Source organism: Artibeus jamaicensis, unplaced genomic scaffold (assembly GCF_021234435.1).
Source record: "Artibeus jamaicensis isolate MK-2021 breed Jamaican fruit bat unplaced genomic scaffold, CSHL_Jam_final contig_311, whole genome shotgun sequence".
In the NCBI taxonomy this organism is placed as follows: domain Eukaryota; kingdom Metazoa; phylum Chordata; class Mammalia; order Chiroptera; family Phyllostomidae; genus Artibeus; species Artibeus jamaicensis.
The window spans coordinates 2,009,587-2,036,924 of NW_026521717.1; the positions used below are offsets into that span (position 1 = coordinate 2,009,587).

Consider the following 27,338-nt stretch of genomic DNA (forward strand, 5'->3'; position numbering starts at 1 on the left):
GTCTCTTCCATTAAATTCCTTGGGGTTGGGAGGGACTATTTATTCTTAAATCCTTGTTACCCAGCACAGTGCCTGACATATGTATTGAATAGATGCTCAATAAATATTAGGTGAATTAAATGAAACACTAATCCATTTTTTCATATTATGCTAATTTACTTCCTGAACTAAACCAGGTAGATTAACAATGGGAGATGTCATTCTCTTTCAAATGTTTAACGCACTTGATTGACAAGATTTATATCACTTCCCCATAGCTCTTTAAGGGTACAATCTGCTGTATAGGTCACAGAGAGCAAAAATATAATTGATGTTTACCTTGTGAAATAAAAAATCCTGTGGTAATTAATAATTTAGAACATCAAATAAACTTTGCAAAGAGTTATATTTTTATCCCTCTCTCCCTAGAAGTACCACCCTCCTCCCCAATGTGAGTTCAGCAAACATCCTGGGAGCTACACAGGTAATAACTAGATCTGTGGTGCTTTAAAGTGATTGAGGATAAGAAAATCCTGCTTCAGTTCAGCAATTATTTGAGAATCTATTAAATGCCAGATAGTAGGGATATAAAGATGACAGGTTCTTACCCTCCAGAGGCCTGGAGTCTAATTGACCTTCTTATGCAAATGTATCTCTTGGCTGGGAGGGAGTTTGAATATATACAAGGATTGACTTTTCTCAGGACAGAAGCAGCTCCCACTCTATTCATAGGCAACAGTTTAGACTTGGGCTTTTTAAAAGAAATCAGATTGCCCCAAAGTGCCACATAGTTCTTAGTTGAGTACAATATCACCTTGAATTCTCTTACCATTACAAGAATATTCATAGAGATAACCTGAAGGTAGTTTTCTAGTAATTGGGGCTCCTGAGCAGTGGGAGCCTGGGTAGTGGGTAACAAGGCCTGTCTACTCCAACTCCCAGCTAGGTATCTCTGTGCCAACTGAACTGTGGGGTTGCAGCTCCACTGTCATCTCTTCTGGACTAAAAATACACCTTGCTGGAGAAGAGTACCATGCTATAGTAGGAGTCAGATGCTCTAGCAGTTGAAAATGTGTCAGAGAAATGCAGGTAATTTAGCAACTCAGGGTAAACCACCAATAGAAAGACACCAATCTCAGACTTCCTGAGATTCAGAGTGCAATTCTTTTTAGCTGCCCATGCATTAACTCATTTAAGGCTCTCATATATGGATGATCTTGATGTAGTCAGGTGAGATCAATTGTAGGCTTCCTGCAATTATGTAAATGCTAGGTAATCAAGAATGACTAGCAATAACCAACTCTCAGTTTATATATAAGATGATATATCACTTTATTTTTAATTGTATGATTTAATCAGAACAATAACTATTAACATACAAAGTACCATTCAGCTCAACTGCAGGTATAGGCAGTGACAAGTATCTAATTCTTAGAAGAATCTCTTACTTCCACAGTCTGTCTAGACACATTAACCTAAGGACATGTTTACAGATAGCAAACATGATTTTCACATTTCTACTTGCTCAAGAATATACACAGGTGTATGAAGACTTGTTGATGGGTTGTTTCCATAAGTTCTTTCTGTTTTTGATGCATTCATTCTCTTGACATTGGCAGAAATATTTCTTTCTGCAGTGCAGATTTATTTTTTGTCATTCACCATTTACAATATTCTGTGAATTAGTATTACCCTTTACACTTCTGAAATAGTAATATTTGAATTATCATATCTCTGCAGTACACTTTCTTGTGTCTTCTCATAAGTTCTGCTATTATCAAGGGGGTTTGGGTTGTAGTCACTCTTTTGCCACAACTCAGTTACTGTGTTTTGGTGTAACACACCCTCTTTACAGCTTGCTGTGTTAACCCTTGGCTTCAAGTACTGGTGATGTAATAAGAGTGGGGTGTACTGGCAATCAGCATGTTCCCTTATCATTGTTTATATCCATTTAAAACCATGCCCTTATTAACCCAAGTCTAACATATGTTTTCTTAAATGTTCACAGTTTAGTATTTTTGTGGCTTAACAAAATTTTCTTATATCATTAAAATAAACATTTTTATAAAAATAGAAAATTTAAATGTTTATATAAACAAAACCAGTTAGAGTATCCTGTGCCACATGCACTATACAGTAGTAAGCACAAAATCTCACAAAACAAGTCATCACAAAAGTCCTACCTAGAGTAACTGTTCATCTAGGTGAAATGGCCAGAACTTTCAATTGCTTTTTTTTCCCCTAAAGTACTTTTTGCTTAATACATAACATGTCCTAATGCAAAAACTGGACTTCCTCAAGTTTTTATTGTCTCTACATGTTTGTGGGTTAGGAAGCTGCCACTTGAGAAAAAGGCTAACATTTCCAGTTTATTGATCATGTTTTTGCCCTACATGTGAGCCCACTGGAGCCAATGAACCTTTTAGTCAGACGTATTTTGCTTTTTAAAACATGCTAAATTACCTTTAAAAACACTAATTATCACAAAGTACTTGTTTTATTTTCAGTCAGCATTTAAAAAAATACAGACAAAACATCTAAATGTCCACATTCATTAGATCAGAACAGTGTCATTTTTGAACAGTTGATTTTTAAATGAGAAATATTTTCTTGTGACTAAACTATTTTATGAAAACCTTAATGTCATCTATGTACAATACATAAATATCCCTATTAAATTATAAACACATTTTGTGTCCTGCTGATTTGAAACATTAACTGCATTGCCTACGAATGTTTCTCCAATAAAAGGAATGTGTATGCAAAAATTTAGAAGGGAATGTTTGCCTAGTAGGCAAATAACAACATCAGCAATGAAATATGTTCATGACCATATAACACATGAAAGCTCTTTAAATGAGTGGCCTGGTCCCAGGGCTGCCTGGATATTACCACTTCTGAATTTTCCATGATCTAGAAGGCCTCAAAACTCATGGCCTCAGTTCCCCATACGAAATCAGGTAGGATCCTGGTTTTTAAAATTTCAATCCAGAATTCAGGTTTTGACCTGAATACAACAGGAGCAACATCAGAGCTGCAGGGTTGCCACTGGTCACTGACTTTGGAACCAAGCTTCTGGCCCTGATGCTTTGTCAGATGAGAAATTCCTTAGAATCCAGTCATTTTAAATAACAATATAAGGTCCTATAATAGTGAAATTTTGGCAAAATAAAAATATATTTGGTGGCCTTTCAAAAGCCAGGCAGTGAAAAAATATTGGACCTGGTGTGGACTGTTGTTTGGATAGTTCTATGATGTTTATCAGAGGGGGACCGATGTTGTGTCCAACCATCATGTGTCTCCCTCACCATCAACTTTACCTTGTGATGACAACAGAGAAGGGTATGGAGAGACACATTTGACATTCACATAAGTAGCATTCACATGGACATAGTGCTCCCCAATGAAAGTAGAGAATATTGTTGATATCCTGGAAACCAGTTCAGAAAAGGATGGGCGAAGTTCAGCTCTTGGGTGCCAGCATTTTAGCATCACTTCATATCTGTTTCAGAAAGAAATACTGTGAGAGACACTTTGAAGAAAAGTGTTTCTGTAAAAGTAAAAAATGTAAGAGCTACAGAAGATTCTTTCAGAATTCCTACTTACAAGGGATCTGGGCAGTATTCAGGTTGTAAGAGCCTTCTGCCTTGCAACAAGTAAACTGTTATATCAAAGGTGTTGATGTCAGGATAAGGTGGTGCTCCTCTTGTCATCAGCTCCCACAGGAGTACACCGAAGGACCACTAGTCAAACAATGCAAGGGACAATCCGGTGAGAAATATGCCAGCACAAAGATGAAAGGCAATCAATAGGTCTTGATAAATAAACTCGTCTTAGTATATTCAATACTCTGGCTGTTCGGGGCAAAAATTTCCTAAAAGACATTTAGTAAGCTATACATTTTATGATTTATTTAAGCCAGAATTATATAGCATTTAGATTATGAGTAAAAAGAGTATCTGAAGTACACATGATGATTAAAATTTCATCTGTGGTTAGTAGAGTAGGATTTCTAAGTTCTCTTTTATAGACGTAAAGCATGAACAGGTTTCTATCCTTCTCTTTCTCAATAGCATCACTGCAATTTTAGATTACTAACTAGTAAAAGAAAACAAATAAGCCTTCCAAAATTTAAATTTGTAGGATTTCAAATGAACATAAATAGTCAAGAAATGTAACCATATCTAAAAGTTAATGTTAAAAGAGAAGATCTAAGTTAGTATAAGTAAAAATCCATACTAAAAATCAGAAGTAATAAAACTGCTAGGCAACAAGGCTCTTTATTAAAAACTAATTTCAATAAAATATTTGTAGCTTAAAAACATTAAATGAGGGGATTAAAATAAAATAGCTGTATCAGTACATTAAAGAAAGATCATAAGGTCACAGAGAGGTTAAGTGACTTGCTAAAAATTTCCCAGTAAGTCTTAATTCACAGTGGGATGAACATCTAAAAGTTCTTGGCTCTTGGATCTTGCTTGGTCTGCTGAACTTTACTAAATATGTAATCTCTTGACTTAAAGCACTCTACTTGGGATACTACATCAAGTTGTACATATTGTCTTCTCCTGGATGTGTGCCAAGGTAGGATGACATAATGAGAGTAAGTCAGCATGTGGAGGTCATTTTTTGGGCAGAGGACCCAGGAAATCAGTTTTTTCTTAGTAACACTTCCAGGACACTTACAGACTAAGAGGCACATGGGGAGAGAAATGAGGCCCTGAGAAAAAAGGAGCTTTGAGGAGAAGAACACAGACTGGACAGGTGGAGTAGGTGAACATAATATTGAGAAGCATGTGTAGCTCATAATACTCAACAAGAAGAAGAATAAAGGTGTGTCTTTGAACATCACGGCCAAAAGAAAGAAATCAAGTAGGTACTGCAGTTGCTAAGACAATCTCCATTGATGATTCTTTCCTTTTGCCCAAGTGCAAGAATGCTTAAAGGCCACCGACAGCCTTGATCCAAACAGAAAAAACAAATTCTTTCCCAGGTGGGAACTAGATAACTTTGCTGTCTTCTGTAGCCTTTCAAAACCAAAGGTTTTTCAGGCTTTGAAAGCCTGAAAATCTTATGAGTCACTTCTGACAACTTCATTGTGTAAACCTTCAAGTTCCAAAATGTGCATGAAAATTTAAATTAATTTAACAAGTATCTATGGAGTTGATTATATACAAGTAGGCTACTCCCCAAGTTACTGGACAAGTCTAGGGTTTATCCAGGGTTTAGAAAGGGTTGAGAGTATTATGCAATTAACTGTCATATAGAACAGTAAAACATACAGCAATAATACAGAGGAGGTACAAATGTGAAAAGTCAAAGAGATAATAGTGGAGTACTGAGAGGGGCTTCAGGAAGAAAGTGACAGTAGAGTGAGTTTTGAAGGCAAGAGAGAATTTGTTTTATAGGTACAGGTAATGTGAGGACAGAGAGTGTTCCAGATGGAGGGAGTGGGCCCAGGGGTGACAATACACATGCTTTTATTGAATTATAAGTACAATAGTCACTGCTTGATGTGTGGACTAGGTGACGGGATGAAGGATACGTATAAGGTTGAAAGGGGACTGCAAAATTGATGAGACATGCCTGCAGTTGAGCTCTAGGAGATTGCATCTTGTAAATACTATGCTTTAGACACATCAGAGAAGCCAATTCATAAAATGAAGACAGGTCAGAAGATTTCTGGAAGACAGAAGCCCATGAGATTGAACTTCCAAATTAGGGTGGTAGGAGATGGTATATGTCATATAAGTGGGGCACAGTATCCTGCACTTTAAAAAATTATTTTAGCCATGACTGGTGTGGTTTGGGGCAGTGGAATGTTGTCCCACAAACTCAAAGGTCATTGGGGCAATTCCTGGTCAGGGCACATGCCTAAATTGCAGCCCAGGTCACTGGTTGGGGGTGTGCAAGAGGCAACCATCAATGTTTTTTTCACATATCAAATAAGTAAAATCCTTCTTTCTCCCTTTGTTGCCCTCTCTTCCAAAATAAATAAGTAAAATCCTTAAAAAATGATGATCTTATCTAGTCCTTATATCCCTGTAATGTAATGAGTTTCATAGATGCTTTAAGGATGAGGAAACCAAAGTTCTGAGAGACTGATTAGTTGTCTGTGATCAGGTCTCTCTAGCCAATAGCCTAGACTATAGGTGTGTCTGGAGGCAAATTAGCAAAAAAGGGGGGTAGGGTTGGGTAAATTTCTGAGCAATAATTTGAATTCAAAGGAGAGTTGGAGGACTCATAGAATAGGAGAGGTAAGAGGGCAGTAGTTTCTAAGAAAAGCAAGCCCCCTTAAAAGCTTTGCCCTGACAGGATAATGGGGGGGCAGCAAAGAAGGAGCATGACATTGACCAAGAGACAGGATAGAGGAGGGGGAGACACAAAGGGAAGAACATGTGTATGCATGTGCATTAGAAATGAGGGAAACAAGTCAGTTTTAGTTTCAAGACAGGAAAGCTCTATCATTCACACTTATTGTATGAATAGTCAAGCCATTCTGAACATCTGAGCATTGGAAGTGAGCTCATCTGAAGAATCTCTGCCCAACTTTATCAAAAAGGTAAAGATCAAAGAGACTGTTATAAGCTACAAAAAAGGGTCACTGCTGATGTAAGCAAGGAATAGAGTCAGCCAGATTTAAGCATTCAAGATACTGAGATACAGCACAATTTGTAAGAAAACACAATTGAGAAAAAATTGGTAAGCTGATAAAATTTTATCAGGTAAATTTTGATTAATTTTCTATAAAATTGTAAAATTCTACTCCTTGAAAGATGTCAGTAAAGTAATGAAAAGGCAAGCCACATGCTAGAAAAATATATTTGCAAAAACATGTAGTTGCATCCAAAATATATATAGAACCTAATAATTCAATAATTAAAAAATAAACAACCCAATTAAAGAAACCCAGAAAATAAATTCTAAAACTTAAAAGGGTGGGCAAAAGTTTTGAGTAGGCACTTTACTAATGGAGGTATAAGAGTGGTAACAGGCACATGAAAAGATGTTCAGTATCATTAGTCATTAGGAAAATGTGGATTAAAAACAAAATGAGACACCACTACAACCTATTCAAATGGCTAAAACCCCCAGAACTGACAATGACAAGTGCTGATGAGAATGCTGAACAACTGAAACTCCCTGTATTACTGGTAGGAATATAAAATGGTACAGACCGTGTGGAAGAACAGGTGGCAGCTTCTCATAAAGTTAAACATAACACTTATTTACAACCCAGTAATCCTACTTCAGTAATCCATATTTGTCCAAAAGAAGTAAAAATTATGTTCACACCAAAAAACTGTTAAGCAAATGTTAAGGCTGTTATAATTACAGGTAACTTTTGTATGTAATTACTCTATGAAAAACAGTACAATTTCTTAATTTCTTTAAAACATTAAAAATAGAGCTACCGTACAATCCAGCAATCCCACCTTTGGGTATATAACCAAAACAATTGAAAAAGGATCTTGAAGAGATATTTGCACACCCATGTTCATAGCAACATTATTCCAATAGTCAAGAGAAGAAAGCAACCTAAATGTTCATTGATAAATGGGCAAAGAAAATGTGGTACATGCATGTAATGAAATAATTATTTAGCCTTAAAGAGAAGGAAATCCTGTCATATGCTTCAACATGGATGAACCTTGAGGACACTATACTAAGTAAAATAATCCAGTCACAAAAAGACAATACATGATTCTACTTATATGAGGTACTTAAAATAGTCAGACTCTTAGAGACAGAAAGTAGAATGTGGTTGTCAAGAGGCTGGGGGGAGGGGAAAATGGGAAGTTGTTCAGTGGATATAGAATTTCAGTTTTACAAGGTGAAGAAATTCTAGAGATCTGTTGCGTAACAGTGTGTATATAGTTAACATTGTGGTATTGTACACTTAAAGATGGTTAATTTTATTTTGTATTTTTTACCAAAACAAAAAAAGAAATGAACTACTGATACATTGGTACTACTGATAAAACATGGATGACTCTTAAGTGTTATGCAATGTGAAAAGAGACAGACTCAAATACTACTTATGTATGATTCCATTTAGATGACATTGTTGAAAAGGTAAAACTTATAGAGGCAGAAAACAGACCAATGGTTTCCAGGTGCTAGGGGCTGACCACAAAGGGACAAAAGGAAATTATCTGTAATGGTAGAACTGTTCTGGTGGTGGTCACACAGCTTGAAGAGCTGGCAAAGGTAAAGAAAACACAACCAAAAAGCACGAGGAAAACCAGATGGAACAATGCCCCAGAAATGAAAGGAGCCAGAAATTTCAAGAAGGAAGGTGTGGTCAACAGTGTTAAATGCAGAATGATGAAGCAGGATGAAAAAGCCAGCTGTCTGAACAACTAAGTCAATCCTGAATGTAATGGAAGCAGTTTTACTAAGTGTGAAACACTGTACAGTACTGGGTATGAGTAATTGAAAATGTAGTTAATCACACCCTCACTTTTTTTGAATGGGCTGGAAGAGTATTCAGATTTTAGCTGAATTCCATCTGGGCATTTGCAAGAAAGTAGACCTTTCTACAAGCAGCAAGTTTTTGCTTGTAGGTCTTAAATACATACAGGATATTATATGCTTTTGGAAATGTTTCATGTCAACATTCAAAAGATTGTGCTGTCCTGGAAATGAAACTTTATGCAAATTTATCCATGCAATCGATAACCATTTGCTAAAGCAGCATCGTGTATGGATTACTCAGGTTCACCCTTTAGGTAGCACAATATAGTGTCTTTGAATGAGAGAGAGAGACACAGCATTTCATATCTGCAGAAGTCTAGTCAATATTTGAGTGATAGTTGCTTGGTGAGAAGTGGTGGCCTCCAGATGGCATATGTATGTTTGTAGAGGCAGTGGTGTATGTGTGGGAGAGGGGTGTTTCAAAAACTCTGAATTCCTACTCTTGAACACCCCAGATTTCCTCAGGCTCTTTTAATTTGTTTTAACAGTTTTGTTGAGAGATGATTTATATATGATGTAATTCACCAACTGTAGTGTATACTTGATGATGTTTACTAAATTTATATAATTGTGCAGCTATCATCACAATACAGTTTTAGACCAATTCCAACATCCCAGAATATTCCCTCATGCCAATTTAAAGTCAAGCTTCATCCCCAACCCTCAGACCTAGGCTCTGTAATTTTCTGTCTCTATAGTTTTATATCTTTCTTAAAATTTCATGTACTAAATGGAATCATTCAACATGTGATCTTTTGAGGCTGACTTTTTTAACATAATGTTTTTGAGGTTTATCCACGTTTTAGCATGCATCAGTAGTTTCTTTATATTGCTTAGTGGCACTATTCCATTATATAAATAGATATGCCATGTTTTGTCTATCTACCTACTGATGGACATCAGGATTGCTCCTGGTTTTTAGCTATTATGAATACTACTACTGTCAATATTCATGTACAAGCCTTTGTGTGGTAGTATATTTTCATGTGTGTATTAGCTGGCTTATCATACATCTTTTTAATAAAATGTCTATTCAAATCTTTATCCTATATTTTAAAAGTGAGTATTTTGTTTTCTTATTGAGTTGTAAGACTTGGTTCTGGCTCATAATGGTAGACTGACAGTTAGGTATGAATGAATATTATGTTCTTTGGGGATGGGTTAAATTTCCCTATCTAGACAAAACAACAAACAACAAATGTTCGAGAGTTTGTGGAGAAAGGGGGACCTTAGTTCACTGTTGGTGGGAGTGCAGACTGGTACAGCCATTATGAAGAACAGTATGGAATTTTCTCAGAAAAATAAAAATCGACCTGCCTTTTGACCCAGCAATTCCACTGCTAGGATTATATCCTAAGAACCCTAAAACATCAATTTCAAAGAACCTATGCACCACAATGTTCATAGCAACACAATTTACAATAGCCAAGAGTTGGAAGCAACCGAGGTGCCCATCAGTAAATGAATGGATCCAAAAATTGTGGTACATATAAACAATGGAATTCTATGCTGCAGAGAGAAAGAAGGAGCTACTACCCTTTGCAACAGCATGGATGGAACTGGAAAGCATTATGCTGAGTGAAATAGGCCAGGTGTTGAGAGACAAATACCATATGATCTCACCTTTAACAGGAAGCTAAACAACATAACAAACAAGCAAGCGGAATAAAAACAAAGACACTGAAATAGAGAACAAGGGGACAGTGACCAGAGGGGAGAGGGAAGGGAATTTAAGGGGGGAAAAGGGGAGGGATTTGGAGGAACAAGCATGAAGGACACAGGGACAAGAACTAAGGGGGATGGAAATGGGAGGGAGGTGGGGAGCACAGGGCAGGATGGGCTGGGATGGGAGAAATAAACAGAAAACTATACTTGAAAAATAACTAAATAAAATTTTAAAAAATTTCCCTATCTTAAGCTTCTACCTTCTGCCATCACAAATATGTGCCCAGCCTACCTCTGTAGTACCTACTTCTTTTGTCTCTTTCAGAATCTTATCAGAATATCAGGTGTTATGCTCTTCCATGTTCCATCTCATTTTCTTAGTGATCTTATCCTCCCTGAGGATAGGATCTCATTGCTCCTATCATTGCTCCACCATGCCCTGCAACAAACTTATTTATTGAAAACAAACTCCCCAGTCACCCTCAACTTATTTATAATGTCTCCCCCACCTACTCATAACAGCTGAAACTTGGCGTTAACTTGAAGACCAAAATTTCTTTGAAACTCTTACCAATCAAGGACATACCTCTCCCTCTTGCTAACTCTCAAGGATGGGGGTAATTGACTTCTCAGTTCCAAAGCCTCACTTAGATCCCTGTCCCTTGTTATTTCTCAATAGCTGCCAACCCTTTTCCTTTTGAAGTTCCCTCCATCAGCATTATTTTCTGCCTAGTTTGTTTGCTTATGTCATGGATTTGTACTTTTTCTTTTTTCAGTTGTTATCCTCAAAAACTGAAATGTCAATGTTTTTATACCTCCAGACATCATAGTATTCTTAACTTATTGCATGCAAATAGAGTAAGTGTACTCTCTAGTCCAGTCAAACCCAGGCTCCTCAGAACACTCTAGGCCTCTGAAGTTATTCAGTTTCTAAGACCCTTTTTGTGTGCTGAACAGCACTGGACCCTCTGGAGCATTCCATTTTTTTCTTGACACTTTCTCTTCTCCGGCTTTCATGACAATCTCTTCTCCTGGGTCTTTTACCTTTCTGCTTTTTCTCCCTCACTTTGTACGCATGATTCTCCCTAATAATTACTTTTGGACTGTCAAAAGCATATTTTCAGCCTTGGCATTTGTAATGGACTGTGTTCTCCCAAAATTCATGTGTTGAAGTTCTCTCAGTGTGAGGGGATTAGGAGGTGGGGCTTTTGGGAGATAATTGGTTTTAGATGAGGAGATGAGGGTGGGTCATCATGATGGGATTTGTGCCCTTACAGGAAGAGATACCAGAAAACTTGCCCTTGCCCTGACCCTCACAGAAGGACACAATGAGAAAGTGGTTATGTAAAGTCAGGGAGAGGGTTCTCCGATCTTGACTGGGCCATGCTGGCCTGATCTCGGAATTTCTAGCCTCCGGAACTGTGAGAAATGTCTGTTTGTTTAAACCACCTGGCCTATGGTTTTTGTCATGACAGGCTGAACTGACTAATACAACGAAAGAGGTTGTCCATGTGGCAGATCCACATTTCCAACTGCCTGATGGATCTCTCTTTCTGGATGTTCTACTCTCAAGTCAAACTGCTCAGCTTGGTATTTTTTCTTCTAAACTAGCTTTTGCTCCTATGCTTCACATATTTGTAACTATACCAGTATATAACTTACTCACCTTTAATTTTTATCAATTTCTTGCTGCATATTTTTGATTATACCTCTAAGATACTTTTCCTTCTATCTCTTCTTTTCTGTTATTACAGTTTTTATATTATTTCAAATTCTAACTTTCATTTTGTCTTTTGGTATCTAACTCCTTCCAAATCATTTTACAGAATAAAGGAAGACTGTAGTCTAATCTAATTATACTTTAATGTTTTTATATGGCCACAGAATAAATTACAGACTCCCTAGCTTGCTTTCCAAGAATCTAGTATGAAGATATTTTTCTCATTTTATTCTCATAACTCTCCTCTGTGCCCTCCAGTTTTGCCAATCGCTCCATGCTTCCTGTTTCCATAGAATTTTAAAGATGTGTATACTTTCCTGCCCCTTTGTCTCACTTGTATTGCTTATTTCATTGCCTATTCCATCCCCCTTTAAGGCTCATCTTGAAACTGACAATCCTTTAACTTTGATTAAATTTAGCTTTAAATTGTAATTCTAGAAATCATATTTCACTCTCTCTTTCTATATCCTAGAGAAATCTAGCTTTTACCCTGGAAAATCAGCAAACTCTGGGGCTGCAGAAGACAATAGTGGGGACCTGACTAAAGATCACATGGTCAGGGGCCCTGGCAAGCTAAAGATAATATCTAGACCTAAGTTATGTTTTAGTTTCTAAATGTGAAGGTGGAACAACTCTCTGTCTACTTTCTCATGAATCTAGACATCAGATCTGTCCTCAAGACCTGAAGAAATAATGTATTACCATTATTTCACCTCCAACCAATAAGCTTTCAGCATGACCCTGAGCCCCCTACAATGTCTTATAATTTTGCCCTATGCAATCTGTAACCTACATGCCACCAGGGAATTTGGACTTTTGAGGTATTAGCTTCCTGTTCTCCCAGATGGCACCATTTATAATAAAATAGCCAAATATGTCTCCATTGCAATTCTCTGGGTCTAGTGTTTGGCTCTGCTAGCACCAAGTGGATGAACTCTTTCTAGTCTGTGACAGTTTCAAGCACAGTCTTTTCCTCCAGGTAGAAGACCCAGGGGTCAGTACTCAGGTCTTTTGAAGCTTGTTTTGTGAAAGAATGATGACCTTTGCAGAGAAAGGAGGGTATATTGCTAGCTAGGTGCAGGAATAATGACTTCGTTGCTAGACCTGCCTCAGTTACAGCTTCCAGATGTCTCAAGATGGAATTCTGGTTGCCATGAGTTCTTGAGCTATGAGTGGCTGGGCTGATCCCAGTCTACTTTGTGGGATAGATATGTCTTCTCTTTCCTACTGAGCTGAAGCTCCTGGAGGACACAGTTCACACCTGGTTGGGCTTCCTAGGAATCTAGGACGGTGCCCTGCTAGACAAATGTTTTTGAATAAATTAATTTATAAAAAGATACCTTGACTACCTGTTAGACAATCAGTTCACTTTTACTCACAAAGAAAACCAAAATTAGTGATGTTAAAGACCTCTTTTTTTAAAAAAATTAAGTAGCCATAAAACTACTAAAAAATTGGGGTATGAAAGTAAAAGAGGAGAAGATCACGGGTGATTAATAATATATTACCACATCTGACTTGGTGGTAAACTTCTGAGTTTGTAGACTTTCTAAAGCCATCCACTTCACTGGCAGTTTTGCTCCTGTTTTGTTGTGTACACTGTAGTATTCTTTATCATACATGTCTCTGGCAAGACCAAAATCAGCAACCTTGACAGTGAATGTTTCATCCAGCCTACAGAAAGGACAAATATTATTACTGGTGGCTCAAACAGACTAATTTACAGTGATGCTGAATATTTACAGAACAAGTGACTTCTGTCTTTGAAAACCATAAACCCATAACTTCTGCAGGGAGGGCTTCTTCTAGCCTCAATTGACTAACACTATATTACAGTGGAATTCTTGAATAAAAATGCTTGACATTTATATTATAAATTCAACAGACTAAGCAAAGAGATCATGAATGATGTGGTATAAGAAAACTTGTTTTGTTTTAGTAGATCTGAAGAAGTGGTAAAATTGGGCGCCCTTCCAGCTTTCTTTGGTTGCTAAATCAAGTATGCCAATGGAATAACCAAAGTAATTGATAATAGTCATTGTGAACTTATCACTAATACTGAGTTTTATAGGGGATACATGACAAGGTAGTGTTGTCTTACTTTTTAAATCTCAAATGGGCTATGATAGTACATAAAACTTACATATCCCACCACTGAGGTAATAGAGAAACAGGACACATAGTAAAGCATCTAAGAAAAACAGCAAGGTTCAAGAAAATCAATTTCCACCATCTAAGGCTATTTACCCCTTTGTTTAAGTGGGCTTTTATGTTGTTACATTGACCAAAATCAAGGTAGGAAATTAATAGCACAGCTTTCTCATTCACGCATACCATAAGCCATGAATCGGTGCATTATAAACTGGTGACTGCTGTATTATATAGCCCAGGCAGCCAGATACAAATACAATTCCTTGTATATTCATTCCCAAATACCACTTTGGTAGGGTTCTGCAGGCTGACTTCAAATCCACTCTTGGGAAGTGAGGCTATGTTGGTATTTGTGTTACCAGCCCTCTCCTTTTCACTGTAAAAGGCTGAAGACCAAATTCTACCTCCCTACACTAATGCAGCGTGAAACCACCAACACTGAGGTCTACTTTTAGGGAGGAAAAAAAGGCAAAAGCATGCAACAGCTGTTAAGACCCCCTCTGGAGAATCCCTTTTAAATTTTCCAATGATAAGAGACTGAAAGCCCCACCATCTCCAGTGCATGCATACGGATTTAGAACTATAAGGGAAATAAAGAACTTTTGCATAAAAAGAGAAGTTCCTCAGTATCCTTAAACAGTGAAAACAGATTCCTCCTTGTCACTTAATTTGGACTGTGGTCACAGAGATTCATTTGTATACTTACATACAGTTTCTTGCTGCCAAGTCTCTGTGAACAAACTTTTTGCTTGCAAGATATTTCATGCCTTTGGCCACTTGAAGACCAAAGCCAATAAGATCTTTCACAGTTGGGTTCTGCAATCAAAGAGAATTGGAAACACATAAACTAGGTATCTACTATTCTAGCTGTGATCTCAGAATTCTGAAATGTTTATAAAAATTATCTTGTTTCAAATGGTAACTCGTGCTTTGTTAATAATAGCAACCATTTATTAAGTACCTCCTACTGTTTGCAAAGCACCAGGCTAGATGGCTTTTTAAATTTTGGCTAATCCTCCTATACTTCTGTGAGACAGATTTGTAATAGGGGCTCCATTTTTCATCTGGGGAACTGGGGGTGTTTTAAAATGTGGATTTTGTTATTATTCAGGGATAGTGAAGCCAACAGATGGGAGACAATTGCCACTGAGAACATAGTTTGTTGGAACCCACAGAAGAGACCCACACAGGGAAGCACTGGGGTGGTCAGGAGACAGGGGGAGGCTGACTGTGGCTTCTGTGGGAAGAAATGGGCAAGGCAGCGTAAACCAGCTTAAAATTGGCTAATCTGAGTAATTTCAGCAGTTGGGCTTTTGGATATAGGTGCTGTCTCTAGTTGTCTGGTATCTGGCCCTTCAGTGATTAGGGCAGGGAGATAGTAACCTACAGTGTGAGAGCCCTTTAAAGGAGGTGGTTGGAGTTTAGGCTCTGGATTGGCAGGTTTGCCTGCTCTTTGAAGGTGAGTTGTTTATCATGCTTGGGAATTTTCTGTTCCTGGGCGTGATAGTCCCTCCAGGGTCAGCAAGTCCCCAGAAGTCAGAAATACATGGTTAATAAAGGAAGTTCACAAAGAAATAAATCAGCCCCAAATGACTCAGATGGTATGTGGTGGAGTTAGGGTTTTAATCTAAATATTTTAGGCTCCAAAGCCCACACTGAAGTGAAATCAATCACATCAGAACTCCTCCTATACATAGGTACTGAAGCTTGAGCTCACAACTCCAGTGGCCTGGACTCTCATTCTCTAGGCACTCTGCCCACAAAACTGGATGGACAGTGGGAATGTCTCTAGTGACTCTAAGAATTGTATCTGAAATTGCATAGATGTTATTTTGGCTGGTAGCTTTACTGGTACCTGTCCATCAGGAACAGGGTCTGTCTTCCTCAACAGCTGCTGTGGAGTTTGTGAGGCCAAGAGGCAGACAGCAGGGACCCTGAGAAGAGGGCTACAGCCCTACTTAATGCACACAGCAGGCAGAGAAGCCAGTTCCTTGTGTTTCTCGTCAAGACACATCTATGTTAGTGGTTGTCATTAGTATGGACTGCTTGGGTTTTAAAAGGCCATATACTTATAATAATACATCTCTATCATTCTTTAGCCCTGGGGTCATAATATCTTGGAGAAGGCAGCACATTCAGTCAGATGAACTTATTAGGATAACGACAAGAGTTAAAGTGGAAAAGTGGCATCTTTCAGGGCACCTTTGTTCTTTGTAAGGTAAAGTCACCCTATCTGCAAACATTCATTATCAGGGGGCATTTTGTTCTTTTTGCTGAACACAAACATTACTTTACCACCCCATCCTAGAACTTATTTTTTCTGAGAAACGGACTCTATATTTATGAAGTTGGTTTTGATCAAGAACTCCATTAATTTCCAAAGAACCTTGGGTACAGGGGCTAAGGAGCTGTATGCCACCTGTTTTCAGTTCTGGGATCTCCTTCCTTTTTCCTCTCTGGTTCTGATCTGACCATCACTTGCCCATCCTTTAGGTCCTATCATAAATGTCACAAGAAAACTCTGATTTAGGGGCCTAAAAATCTCTTTTGTAACTCTGAGCTCATCATTTAACAAATATTCACTGAGAGTTCATGGGCCAAACACTATTTTAGGTGTTAGAGCTATAGCAGAGAACATATAAGCAAGAATCCCAACCCTCAGGGGTTTGCACTTTAATGGGATGTGTGTGTGTACATATACAATATTATAAATGTGTATATATATAGTTATTATTTATTAATTTATCACCTAGCATAGCAGTGTTCAATAGAAATATAATGCAAGCCATAAATGTAAATTAACATTTTCTAACAGTCACATTAAAAAAAAAAAGCAGCCCTGGCTGATGTAGCTCAGTGGATTGAGCACAGGCCTGTGAACTAAGGGACTGCAGTTCAATTCCCAGTCAGGGCACATGCCTGGGTTATAGGCCAGTTCCTAGCAGGGGATTCACAAGAGGCAACCGTACATTGACATTTCTCTCCCTCTCTCTTTCCCTTCCCCTCTAAAGATAAATAAATAAAACTTAAAAAAAAAAGGCTTGAGAAGCATTTATGTCCTAACAACTTAGTAGCCATATGAGAAGAAAAGGACATACGTTGAAACAAAAATATTTAAAAAAAAATTTTAAAGCATGTAAAATTAATGTTCACAATATATTTTTCAATCCAACATATCCAAAATATTATAATTTCAACATGTAACCAACAAAAGGAATGATTAATATTTTATCTTTTTATATTAAATATTCAAAACCTGGGGTGTATTCTACACCTAGAGCACATCTCAATTCAGACTAGCCACATTTCACATGTGGCTCATTGACTCAGCCCTAGTGTGCAAGAGGATGATAAATGTGAGGGAGAAAAATAAAGCAGGTGAGAAGGGGCATATGGAAAGCAAGAGAGGGGGATGGGTAAATTGCCATTTTAGGCAGGTCAGGAAACCCTCACTTTGAAGACAATATCGGGGTATAAAGCTGAAGTTGAGACGTGGATATTTGGGGGGGAAATTCTTCAGGCAGTAGAAATAGGAAATGCAAAGGAGAGTGGTTGGCAAGTGTGAAGAATAGCAAGGGACGTATTTGTAGTTTTCTAATATCTTTCTTCCTAGAGCTAACACTCCATGTGGGCTGTGGCTTCTATGCTTCTATGTCTCCTGTGCTGTGGTGTTTCTGGCACATAGTAGGGCCTCCAAGAGTACTAAATGTACCTATCAGTGCAATGGTAGAACAAGGCTGTTTGCAGGGAAGAATCACTGCCCCTGGGGAAACTCTTCTAGGTATCACTGTCTTCCTGTCAGGATAGAAAATTTTCAGGTACAAGTGAACTGAATCAGCTTCTGATAGGTGTACATTCGAATGGTGCCAACATTTTATATGTGCTTTTTTTTTTCCCCAAAAAAGGCTTTTAAAATGGTTCAAAACAGGTCTAAATATTTTAGAAGGCTGGCTGGCTTACAGCTAGTTCATCAGTTAGTAAGCTTGGTAATATACTTACATGAGTCTCATTTCTAATGAAGTTTCGAAGATCTCCATGTTTCATGTACGGTAGGACCACCAGTGGAGACCCCTCACTTCGAAGGCAGATTCCCAAGAGTGACAAAACATTGGGATGACTAAAATCTTTCATGATGATTCCCTCAGTCAGAAATTGGGAAACTTCTCCTAGGTCAGTGATCCCTGAGAAATCCAGTGGTGGAGACATTGATTTCATTACAGAACAATGAATAGTTTATCATGTGCAGATAGGAAAAGCAATGGCATATAAAATCATAGGGCTCTATCTTGTTCCAATGTCTCATCCTTGGACTGCTTTTTTACAACATATCTGAGTGGATGATGTTGTCCTGCACTGTACCTTCAAGTCATCACCTACACCCATTTTTGTAGGATAGTGCCTACCAACCAGTTTGTCTGACGCAAAAAAGGAGAATAAAGCAGGTTTGTTGATTTCTGTAGTGCCAATTTAGGGCAGGGGTTGGTGATATTTTTGTAGAGCCAGGCAGTAAATATTTTTTAGCTTTGTGGGTCATATGGTTTCAAATACTCAACTCTGACATCATAATGCAAAAGCAGCCAGAGACCATGAGCAGCTAAGTCTCAGGAAACTTTATTTTGGAAAATAGGTGGCAGATCATAGTTTCTGGTCCCTGGACTGGGAGGATTTGAAGACCAATCGTTGTCATGTATCTAAGTAAATTTTTCTGGTTTCTTATCATTTCTAGATAGAGATCCTGAGGGCTTGATACTGGTCAACATTAATGAAGAGTTAACAACTTTTAATTTATTAATCTAATATCAGTGTCAGTGATGATACTGTTTTACAAATGCAATGCATTCTGAAACTTGGAAGTCCCTAGAGATCAATGCACATCAGGGAGAGAGAAAGAATTCTTGGTGTTAGGGTTGTTCTTAGTACAATTGGCTGTGGTGCCCTCTCATGAGGCAAATTTACTGAAAATCATACTTAACCCATCACAGTGTATAGTTAGATTTTATATAAACTGTCTCTTGCGATCAGACTTCCAACAAAATCAACCATGTAGCATGGAGATTTATGTGTAAAAAAGGCTAAAATAATTCTGACAATAATGTATCTTGAAGAAAAACCTTTCACTTGTGCATTTAAATTTTATTACTTCAATATAAATTGGTAATATAGATGGTTAGTATTTTGTAGGATGCTCCAAATAATGAGCAAAACATTTGGAAATTTAGAGAAGGCCAGCACATGTACTTTACATGTGAGGCCTGTAAGCAAAGGGAGAGCCAGGGAAATGCTAGTATGAGGAGTACATTGGGTCATTCAAAATAGTAATTTTTGCCATAATTATGGTCACCCATAAAGTCTTAGTTTTTGCCTGAAAGCATTGCTTATTTTTTAAAGAGAGTATGCATCCCATTTTTAAAGTTTCTCAATAACTGGTAAAATTAAAAAAAATCCTAACATTAAAAAATAGGGGGTAAGTTTTACTTGTTTAGAAAGTTCTTTTATGTGGAATATCTCATTCCCTACAAATGTGGATAAATGAGGTATTATCACATTTATAATTTTTCGATTTTATGCCAACATATATTTATCCTGTTTGTCTTATTTCATTTTTTATCTTTTTAATGGGAGTTGTGGCTGAAAGATAATTATAATAATGCCTGTGGGTAAAATGAGTCATTACTACTGTATGTGCCAACATGCTTCCAATAGTTTCCATAAATGTCACTTGCAAAACAAGTATTACAAACCAAACATAGTGAAATGATACTCAGCTCGTCGTCCACGAATCTCATTTCTCTTACACTCTAACTTGTGAGCGCCCTGAGGGATAATTTTTGAGGAACCATCTCAATAAGAATTTACAGCAAATTTTCAGGAATAAGTCCATAATTCCAGCAGTAGCTGATTTTCCACAAGAGGAAGTGTAAATCAACAGTATATTATAAACTATTAGTTTGCAAACCACAAAATCAAACTCCACGGTTAAATAAAATATAACTTACTATTCAAGGATTTCACAGCACAGTGAATTTTCTTGTCATCATTGTCCAATAAAGTCCCATGATATACGCACCCGAAATGACCTACATGAAAGAGGGTACTTGGTTAGTACTGCATCACGTTAAATTGTGTAATAATTACTTACTAAGCCCCTCATGATCAAAAAGCTATTTTCTACATGACAAAAAGTACATTGTATTTTCTGCTTTGACTAATAATATCACTCTGCGAGTGTGTTTGTGAATACAGGGTGGGGCAAAAGTAGGTTTACAGTTGTTCAGATGGAAAATAATATCATAACTGGTAAGTAATAATGTAAAAATAAACTGATATAACTATTGTTAAAGGCTAAATATAATAAAATGCTCAATCATAGTGAAACCAGTGAAAAGAGGAGTTACATCTATCTAAAAAATTTTATTATTTTTAAGAATAAAATAATGTCTTATAAATATGAATGTAAAGTTTTGCCTCCATGAATACATTAAAATAAAGCTCTCTACATTCCAATAAAGTAAAATAAAATAAAAATGTGACCATTAGAAGATTAGTGCTATAGAATAAGGACTTCCCTCATTAGTCACCAGTTAATATGTAATCCAGGTTGGCCAAAACTGAAAGGAAATAACCCAAATGAAGCAAATTCACTCTGACTCATACATCCAGTTCTCTCTGGCTTTAGTCACATCACTTTCCCAATAACAGCCTTTCATCCAGTGGCAGTAATTTTTCTGAGGTGCCAAATGCCTGATAGCTGTGTAAGTCACTCATTAACTAATTCCTCTAACCAGCCAAGGCTCCCTGGATGCCTTGGTGTGAGTGTCAGTTATTAGTCTGCTTTCTTATAATGAAAAGATGGATTTAAAAAACCCTATGATCTCAAGGGCTCACATTCTACTGGTGGAAACATATAAATAATAGTTAATATTTATAGAATCATTAATGATTATAACTGCTTAAGAGAAATAACTGCCATTTAGTACTTTCATGATAAAAGTAAAATATTCTAATTTTATAATGCATAGAATGAGAACATCATTAGTGAGGCCACACACTCAAACTGGTATAATTACTGGAATTTATAGGCTGGTAACAGAACTATACATTACTCTGATGTGAAAAATGTTTATTAACTGTAAAGTTGCTATTAGGGAGGAGGAGCAGGCCAAGCATTAAAATCTGGAATATATGATAGAGGAATGTGTGTGTGCTCTCCCAGGAAAATGGGAAGGCCCTGTGTTCACATAAGGCAAATAATCCCATCAGCTTCTTTAGCAATCTGCAGCATGCTGGCAGATGCTTGTGCTACCTCTCGCAGCACATGGTGAATACAAGGGATCAGAGGCCATTCAGGGTTAAAGGTAAAAGCTTTTTAGAAGAAAGGGAAGAAGAGTAAAGTTCATTTTCTGGCTTCTGGCTGGTTTCTTTTTCTGATAAATATTTCCTTCAATATTGTGTGTTAGCTATTATTGCTGCTCTGTCTGGCTTATAACAAATAAATATTCATTCCTCTTTGTATAAAGAAATTAGAATGCACTACAGATATAATATATGTTGTTTCAGATCAGAAGAATGCTACAAATTCCCTGTGTTCTGATGCTTTTTAGCAGTGTACAAACTGCTACAAACCAGGGCTTCATAGATATTGTTCTCAGAATAAAGAAAGACTGGAAGAAGATATGAATAAAAAATATTGGAACATAAAAGAATGATGTTTTGGAAAGAAGTAAATAGCACCTTTTACTTTCAAGAAATCATGGTTATCACTATGAAAAGGTGAGGAAGGAATGTGACTTATTTTTAGATTGTTTGGAGATTATTAAATTGCTTCCAAGGATAGGGCACGTGCCCATGGATGTTATTTGCGGAATGTTGCCCTGCAGAACTGAAATCAAGAGCACTTGTTATCATTGCTCTGTCAGTTGCTTTCACCATTGTCTAAATTCCTAATCTGCAATGGCAGAAGATAAAATGCTTACTGGAAAATTGTATTTAACAAAAAGCTGAGTGGAAACACTTACCTCTTCCTATGACTTCATTGAAATGCACAATCAGGCTACTAGGCCCAATCACTACGTGCTGGACTGCCTGAACCAGCTCTGGATTTAGAGCACTGAGGTCAATGTGGACGGTATTTTGCAGTAATGGACTGGATATATCAGAGTCCCCACCAGTCAGGATTGGGGACAGGTCCATCAGAGGATACTGCATTTGTCTGCATGACCCATTCTGAGATGAGTTAGGAAACTGCTCTGCAAGATAAAGTAAAATTATTAGAAAACAACAGCAAAACCTCATGTAGTAGAGACTGCAACAGGGGTAGCGAATTGAATTAATTAAGAAGACTGAATTTAAAAGTTAAATAAATGATGCTTTGTATCATTGCATGAAGGTAGTGAGAGCCTTTACTTAGGAACTGGCTTAATAAAAATAGTAAGTTGGGAAAATATACTGGTATATATATACAACACTCACACACAAGTGTTTTAAAAAATGTTTTTAAATTTTCTTTTAAGCAGACTGAGCATTCACTTTGACACCTTGTTTATTCTCTTCATTTCTTTAAACATTTCTCTTTTATATATATAACAAAAATCCCTGTTTGAAGTTCACTTTTAATGTACTATATTCTTAAGAATGGGAAGTAGCAGAAGTAGTCTGGCTTTTGAGTGACTACTGTTTATTGATAGAATTAATTAGTATTGCTCAAAACCTACATGGATTCCTGTATAGTGAAATATTTTACATATATATGTTTACAAATATAAAATGGCTCCATTTTCAGAAATGAAGCTCTTTACATTAGAGGTAAATTCTTCATTGTGTGAAGATGGCAGCAGATCTCAAATGGTGTTACCACCATTTAGAGAAGGCAGATTAGAATTAGGTAACTGTACCACCCCCATTGCTTAGTTGAGGGCCCTTGGAAAGGGACTAGCATTCCTTATAAACTGATCTTTGCAACCAAAGTCCTTCAACAGCCTCAGGAAAGGAGGTGCTCTATTGCAAGGTGAGGCTTTTTCACATCAGGGGTAAGGAATTGCAATGTTGAGGATAAATTTCTTAATGCAAAATAGGGCAGAGAAGCCACCAGTTGCTTTCTCTTTTTTACTGGGAATGCAGTCATGTTAGGGAGAGGGAATCACATTCACAGCAATAGACCTAAAGATAAACTAAGCAGGGTATTGAACTGTATTAGTATATTACATGGGGAAAGGGGGAGGGTTATGCGTGTGTGTGGGGTTCTCCATTGGTACCGAAAGATAATATCATTTGTTTGCAAATAAGCAGGAATATTAGAATTTGAGAGAGGGACATAAAAAGAAAGTTGATGGTGCCATAACTATTCCTAATCCCACTTAAGCACTTTTTTTTTTGTATTTTCCACATTGAAATGTTTGGTTAATAACAAGGAAATTTGGCCAGAGCAGTAAATTTCAACAGTGGTTCCAGAAAAGCTTGGGGCCACCTATAGCTACAGTAATCACTGTCTGAAAATGAGACAGATAGCAATTACATAAAGAACACATTTAGAACACCAGGGGAGTACTTGAAATATTGAATGGGTGAGAGAAGAAGAGCGCCCAGCTGGCTGCCTGTTCCTTTGATCCCAGAGTCTAGTTCCCTCAAATCCTGTGCAATGAATAAGAATGGAAATGAGCCTCTTTGAGCTCAGTTCCTTCACTTTCACTTCCCAGAGCATTGCACCTAGATGTCAGGGTTCTAAATTCTCAAGGTGCAGAGACTGAGAGAAATTCTTGGTAGAACACAGGAAAAAAGTCCCCTGGCACGAAAATTCTATTGACCCTGGGGTTAAGTTCAAACAGGAGCATAAGCCACTGAAACCATTAATGTGTGATTCTGGTGTAACATCACAGAGAATCCTAGGTCTGCATGAAAGACTGATGAAGAGGCTGTCCCCAGCAGACAGAGAAAAGCTTTGTAGTTGCCTCTTCATTAGATGCTGGCTGTGCATTTTCTTTCTTTTCTCTGGATGACCTTCTTTTTGCCTATTTTACTTTTCCATGTCTCCATGGAGCAGGTTCAATGTAGAAAAATTGGTGGAACTCAAGCTTCTTACCAGTGATGATAGAGGTTTGATGAGTAATGAAGTTGAAAGAAGATTAAGCCTTAAAAAATTACTTGTGAATTTTAATTATCATATTGTAGATTAAAGCTATTAAAGGTGAATGTAAGAAATAAAAGCTTAAATTTCAAAACCATAAAATAGATTTGATTTGTCCATGTTGTTAAGGGCATGGTTTTTTTAGTAGCAAATGGAGTCAGGTGGGCAAAGATAGTATTTATGTGTATCTATATAGAATTAATATAAACTTCAATACATAAGAGGCAGTAAATGTAAAAAAAAGTTAAAATGTTAAATGCCTCGCTGCTCTTGCACTTGTTTGGAGGATCAGCTTCTAAGTTTTCCAGTATCCTCGACCATCTGTGACTCATTTTATTTGTCCAGTGGTAAATATTCAAACAGGGAAATCCCTGTATTTGACTCACGTCCTGTAACTTCTAAAGATAACAGAGCAGATACAATCCAGACATTTTGCTTTTACCAGGAGATTTTAAATAAAATAATGTGAAATATGCTGGTTAACCTAACCATTATTAGGCCTACTGTTTTGTAAAGTAGATGATATGAATCCTTCCTTTTTAAATAGCATAAATGAAGGTTTTTATTGGATATGACTCAAAATATATTAAAGTCCTGGAATGCTGAGGGTAAAAGGCTGTTTACTGACTATTCATGGAGAATCCTTCAAAGGAGTACTAAAGGTGTAATTTAAATGTTTGAGGATCAACATTTGGAGGTAAGAAATATAGCAGTGTCAACATATACTTAAATAAATACACACTTTGTATTTTAACTTTTCCTGGGTTGTTAAAGAGAGCTTTATAATTTCTTAACATTGCGCTGAAATGATCAACACCTTATGTTTGCTCAAATTATTTTAAAATTAATCTTTTTGAGGTAACAAATTGGCAGTTACAAAAACAGCCACGGGGGATGTAAACCACAGCATAGTGAATATAGGCAATTGTACTGTAATCACTATGTATGGTGTCAGGTGGGTACTAGACTTACTGGGAGGATCACTTTGTAGGGTATATAAATGTCTAACCACTATGCTGTACACCTGAAACTAATATAATATGGAAAGTCAACAGTAACTGAAAAATAAAAATTAACCTTTTGTGAGAAAAGAGCTTAAAGACTCTAAAAATCTAATATAATATATAAATGAGTTCATTTTAAAATAAGAGCCTTGTAATTATGTGTCATATTAAATACTTCTTTAGCCAAAGAGAGGTAAATACTTCTTTTATATTTTTATTAAAATATGAAAGCAAAACCAAAAATAAACAATAATGCCACAACCCACTGAGGTGTATATATAGGTACTTCTCAGAAAAACAAACTAAATTTACCTTCTGGAAAAGTAGCTCGGTAGTCTACAGATTCATTTGAAACCATTTCTGTAGTTGGGCTTACACTTCGGGCACTTACAAGCCTATCCAAATGAGGAGTGTGTACTCTTGCATCATAGCGAACTAATTCACTGTCCAGATCTTAAAACAGAGAGAGAAAGAGTTCATTAAAGACTTGGCTATCATGGGTCTCAGCAGAGCTTAACCGAGTGACAAGAGTTCATGGGTTTTATGGATTGCATATACAATGGTGCACAGAATGTAACAAATTTAAACTGTAATGACTGTATTCTTAAGGTAACACCTTAAAACAAACAATTAAAAATGTACCTTTAATTTGCTTTCGCCTTTTCAGCCACAGGAAAAGCCCAAGTAATAAGAAGAGTATTACAGATATTGTGACAACACCAACAATCAATCCTGTGAAATTCTGATCTGGTTGAACTATTACTTTTCCAAGGACAGTTGAAGAAACAGCTTGTTTCCACTAAAATGACAAAGAAATGCCAGAATTTAGCTGGCTATTTTAGATTACTACAAAACATACTAAACAGGTTGAATCAAAAATACCACCTGGTTACGACTCTCCTGTAAGTGGCATGATTGCCTCCAGAGTAATAAGACATCCCTCAATTCCGCTTCCCTATTTTAGTGATTAAGGGCTACTGATCTCTGAAGTACTAATATGATATTTAGCTGTTTGTACTTGTAACTAGGTATTAGGGATAGAAAGCTGTCTTTGATCTTGAGAAATTGCATTACAAAAGGGGAGGTAAACACAAATAGATCATTATAATGCAATGTGATGTGTCCCATAGAGGTATAAATAAATAGTAAAAAAACAGAGACAATGGGAAATAATTCTGTCCTATAGGGTAGAGTAGAGGAAAAAGGAGACTTACCATTAGAAGTAAATGATCATTATTATGGCATAATAAAGCCTTAAAATATTTAAAATCAGTTTTGATACACAGAGGAAATCTTTGAGGTCCCTTCTAGCTCTAACATTGTATAATTTTTAGGATTTATGGTTCTTCTAAATTCCAAACTTGAAGTTCATAATTCAGCCCTAAATTTTCTAACTTTCTTTGTAGTTTTTCATTTCATAACTTTTCAGAAGATTTCAGGAACCCTTTAAAAGGTACTTATTCTCAGATAAACAAAATGTGGTATATCTACACAATGGAAAATTCAGCCTGGTATATTTATAAAATGGAATATTCAGCCTTAAAAGTAATGAAGTTGTGACACATGCTGTAACATGGATAAACCTTGAAAACATGCTAACAAAATAAGCTAGACATAAAAGAACAAATATCATATGATTTCACTCATATGAAATATCTAGATTAGGCAAATCTATAAATACAGAAAGTAGATTAGAGGTTCCCAAGGGCCAGGGAAGAGGAGGAAATGTGATAGAACTGCTTCATGGTTTCAGAGTTCTGTTTGGGGTGATAAAAAAGTTTTAGGATTAGATAGTGATGATTGCATACACATTGTGAGTGTAATTAATACCACTGAATTGTACACTAAAACATGGTTAAAATGGCAAATTTTGTTATACATATTTTACCACAAGTAAAAATATTAATATTGTAACATACCTCAAACCATTGAACTGTATACTTTAAATGTGTGAATTGTATGGTATGTGAGTTAATCTCAATAAGGCTCTTTAAGAAAAAAGAGTGCAAAAAAATCACTCATTCTGGTTCCAGGTTATCTGATTTAGCTGTCTATTGAAGAAGTTCCTGCAAAATAGTTTAACTTCTATTTTATTTTGTCCCATGCATATACATTCCTTTCCTTATGAGGTCCATGCATTTGAGATTACTGTGGAAGGCAGTGGTATAAAGGCTCTGGCCTTCTAGGGTGCTGGGAGGTAAGGGCAGGGGCAATCTTGGAT

At 36.8% G+C, this 27,338-nt stretch overlaps 1 protein-coding gene across 6 annotated transcripts in view; it reads right to left on the bottom strand.

Annotated features, from left to right (window-relative positions):
* Nucleotides 1-1,285: 1,285 nt before the first annotated feature.
* MET (MET proto-oncogene, receptor tyrosine kinase) overlaps nt 1,286-27,338 on the bottom strand; it is a 163,782-nt gene continuing 137,729 nt past the window's right edge. For all 6 annotated transcript variants that reach the window (XM_053662939.1, XM_053662942.1, XM_053662938.1 and 3 more), the window contains 9 exons: nt 25,760-25,916; nt 25,430-25,570; nt 22,009-22,239; nt 19,990-20,070; nt 17,993-18,174; nt 14,700-14,809; nt 13,351-13,516; nt 3,586-3,722; nt 1,286-3,481 (listed from right to left, as the gene is read on the bottom strand). In XM_053662939.1, the coding sequence (XP_053518914.1) occupies nt 3,271-3,481; nt 3,586-3,722; nt 13,351-13,516; nt 14,700-14,809; nt 17,993-18,174; nt 19,990-20,070; nt 22,009-22,239; nt 25,430-25,570; nt 25,760-25,916 (1,416 nt within the window). In that variant the 3' untranslated portion in view covers nt 1,286-3,270. The remainder of the gene's footprint in view (nt 3,482-3,585; nt 3,723-13,350; nt 13,517-14,699; nt 14,810-17,992; nt 18,175-19,989; nt 20,071-22,008; nt 22,240-25,429; nt 25,571-25,759; nt 25,917-27,338) is intronic.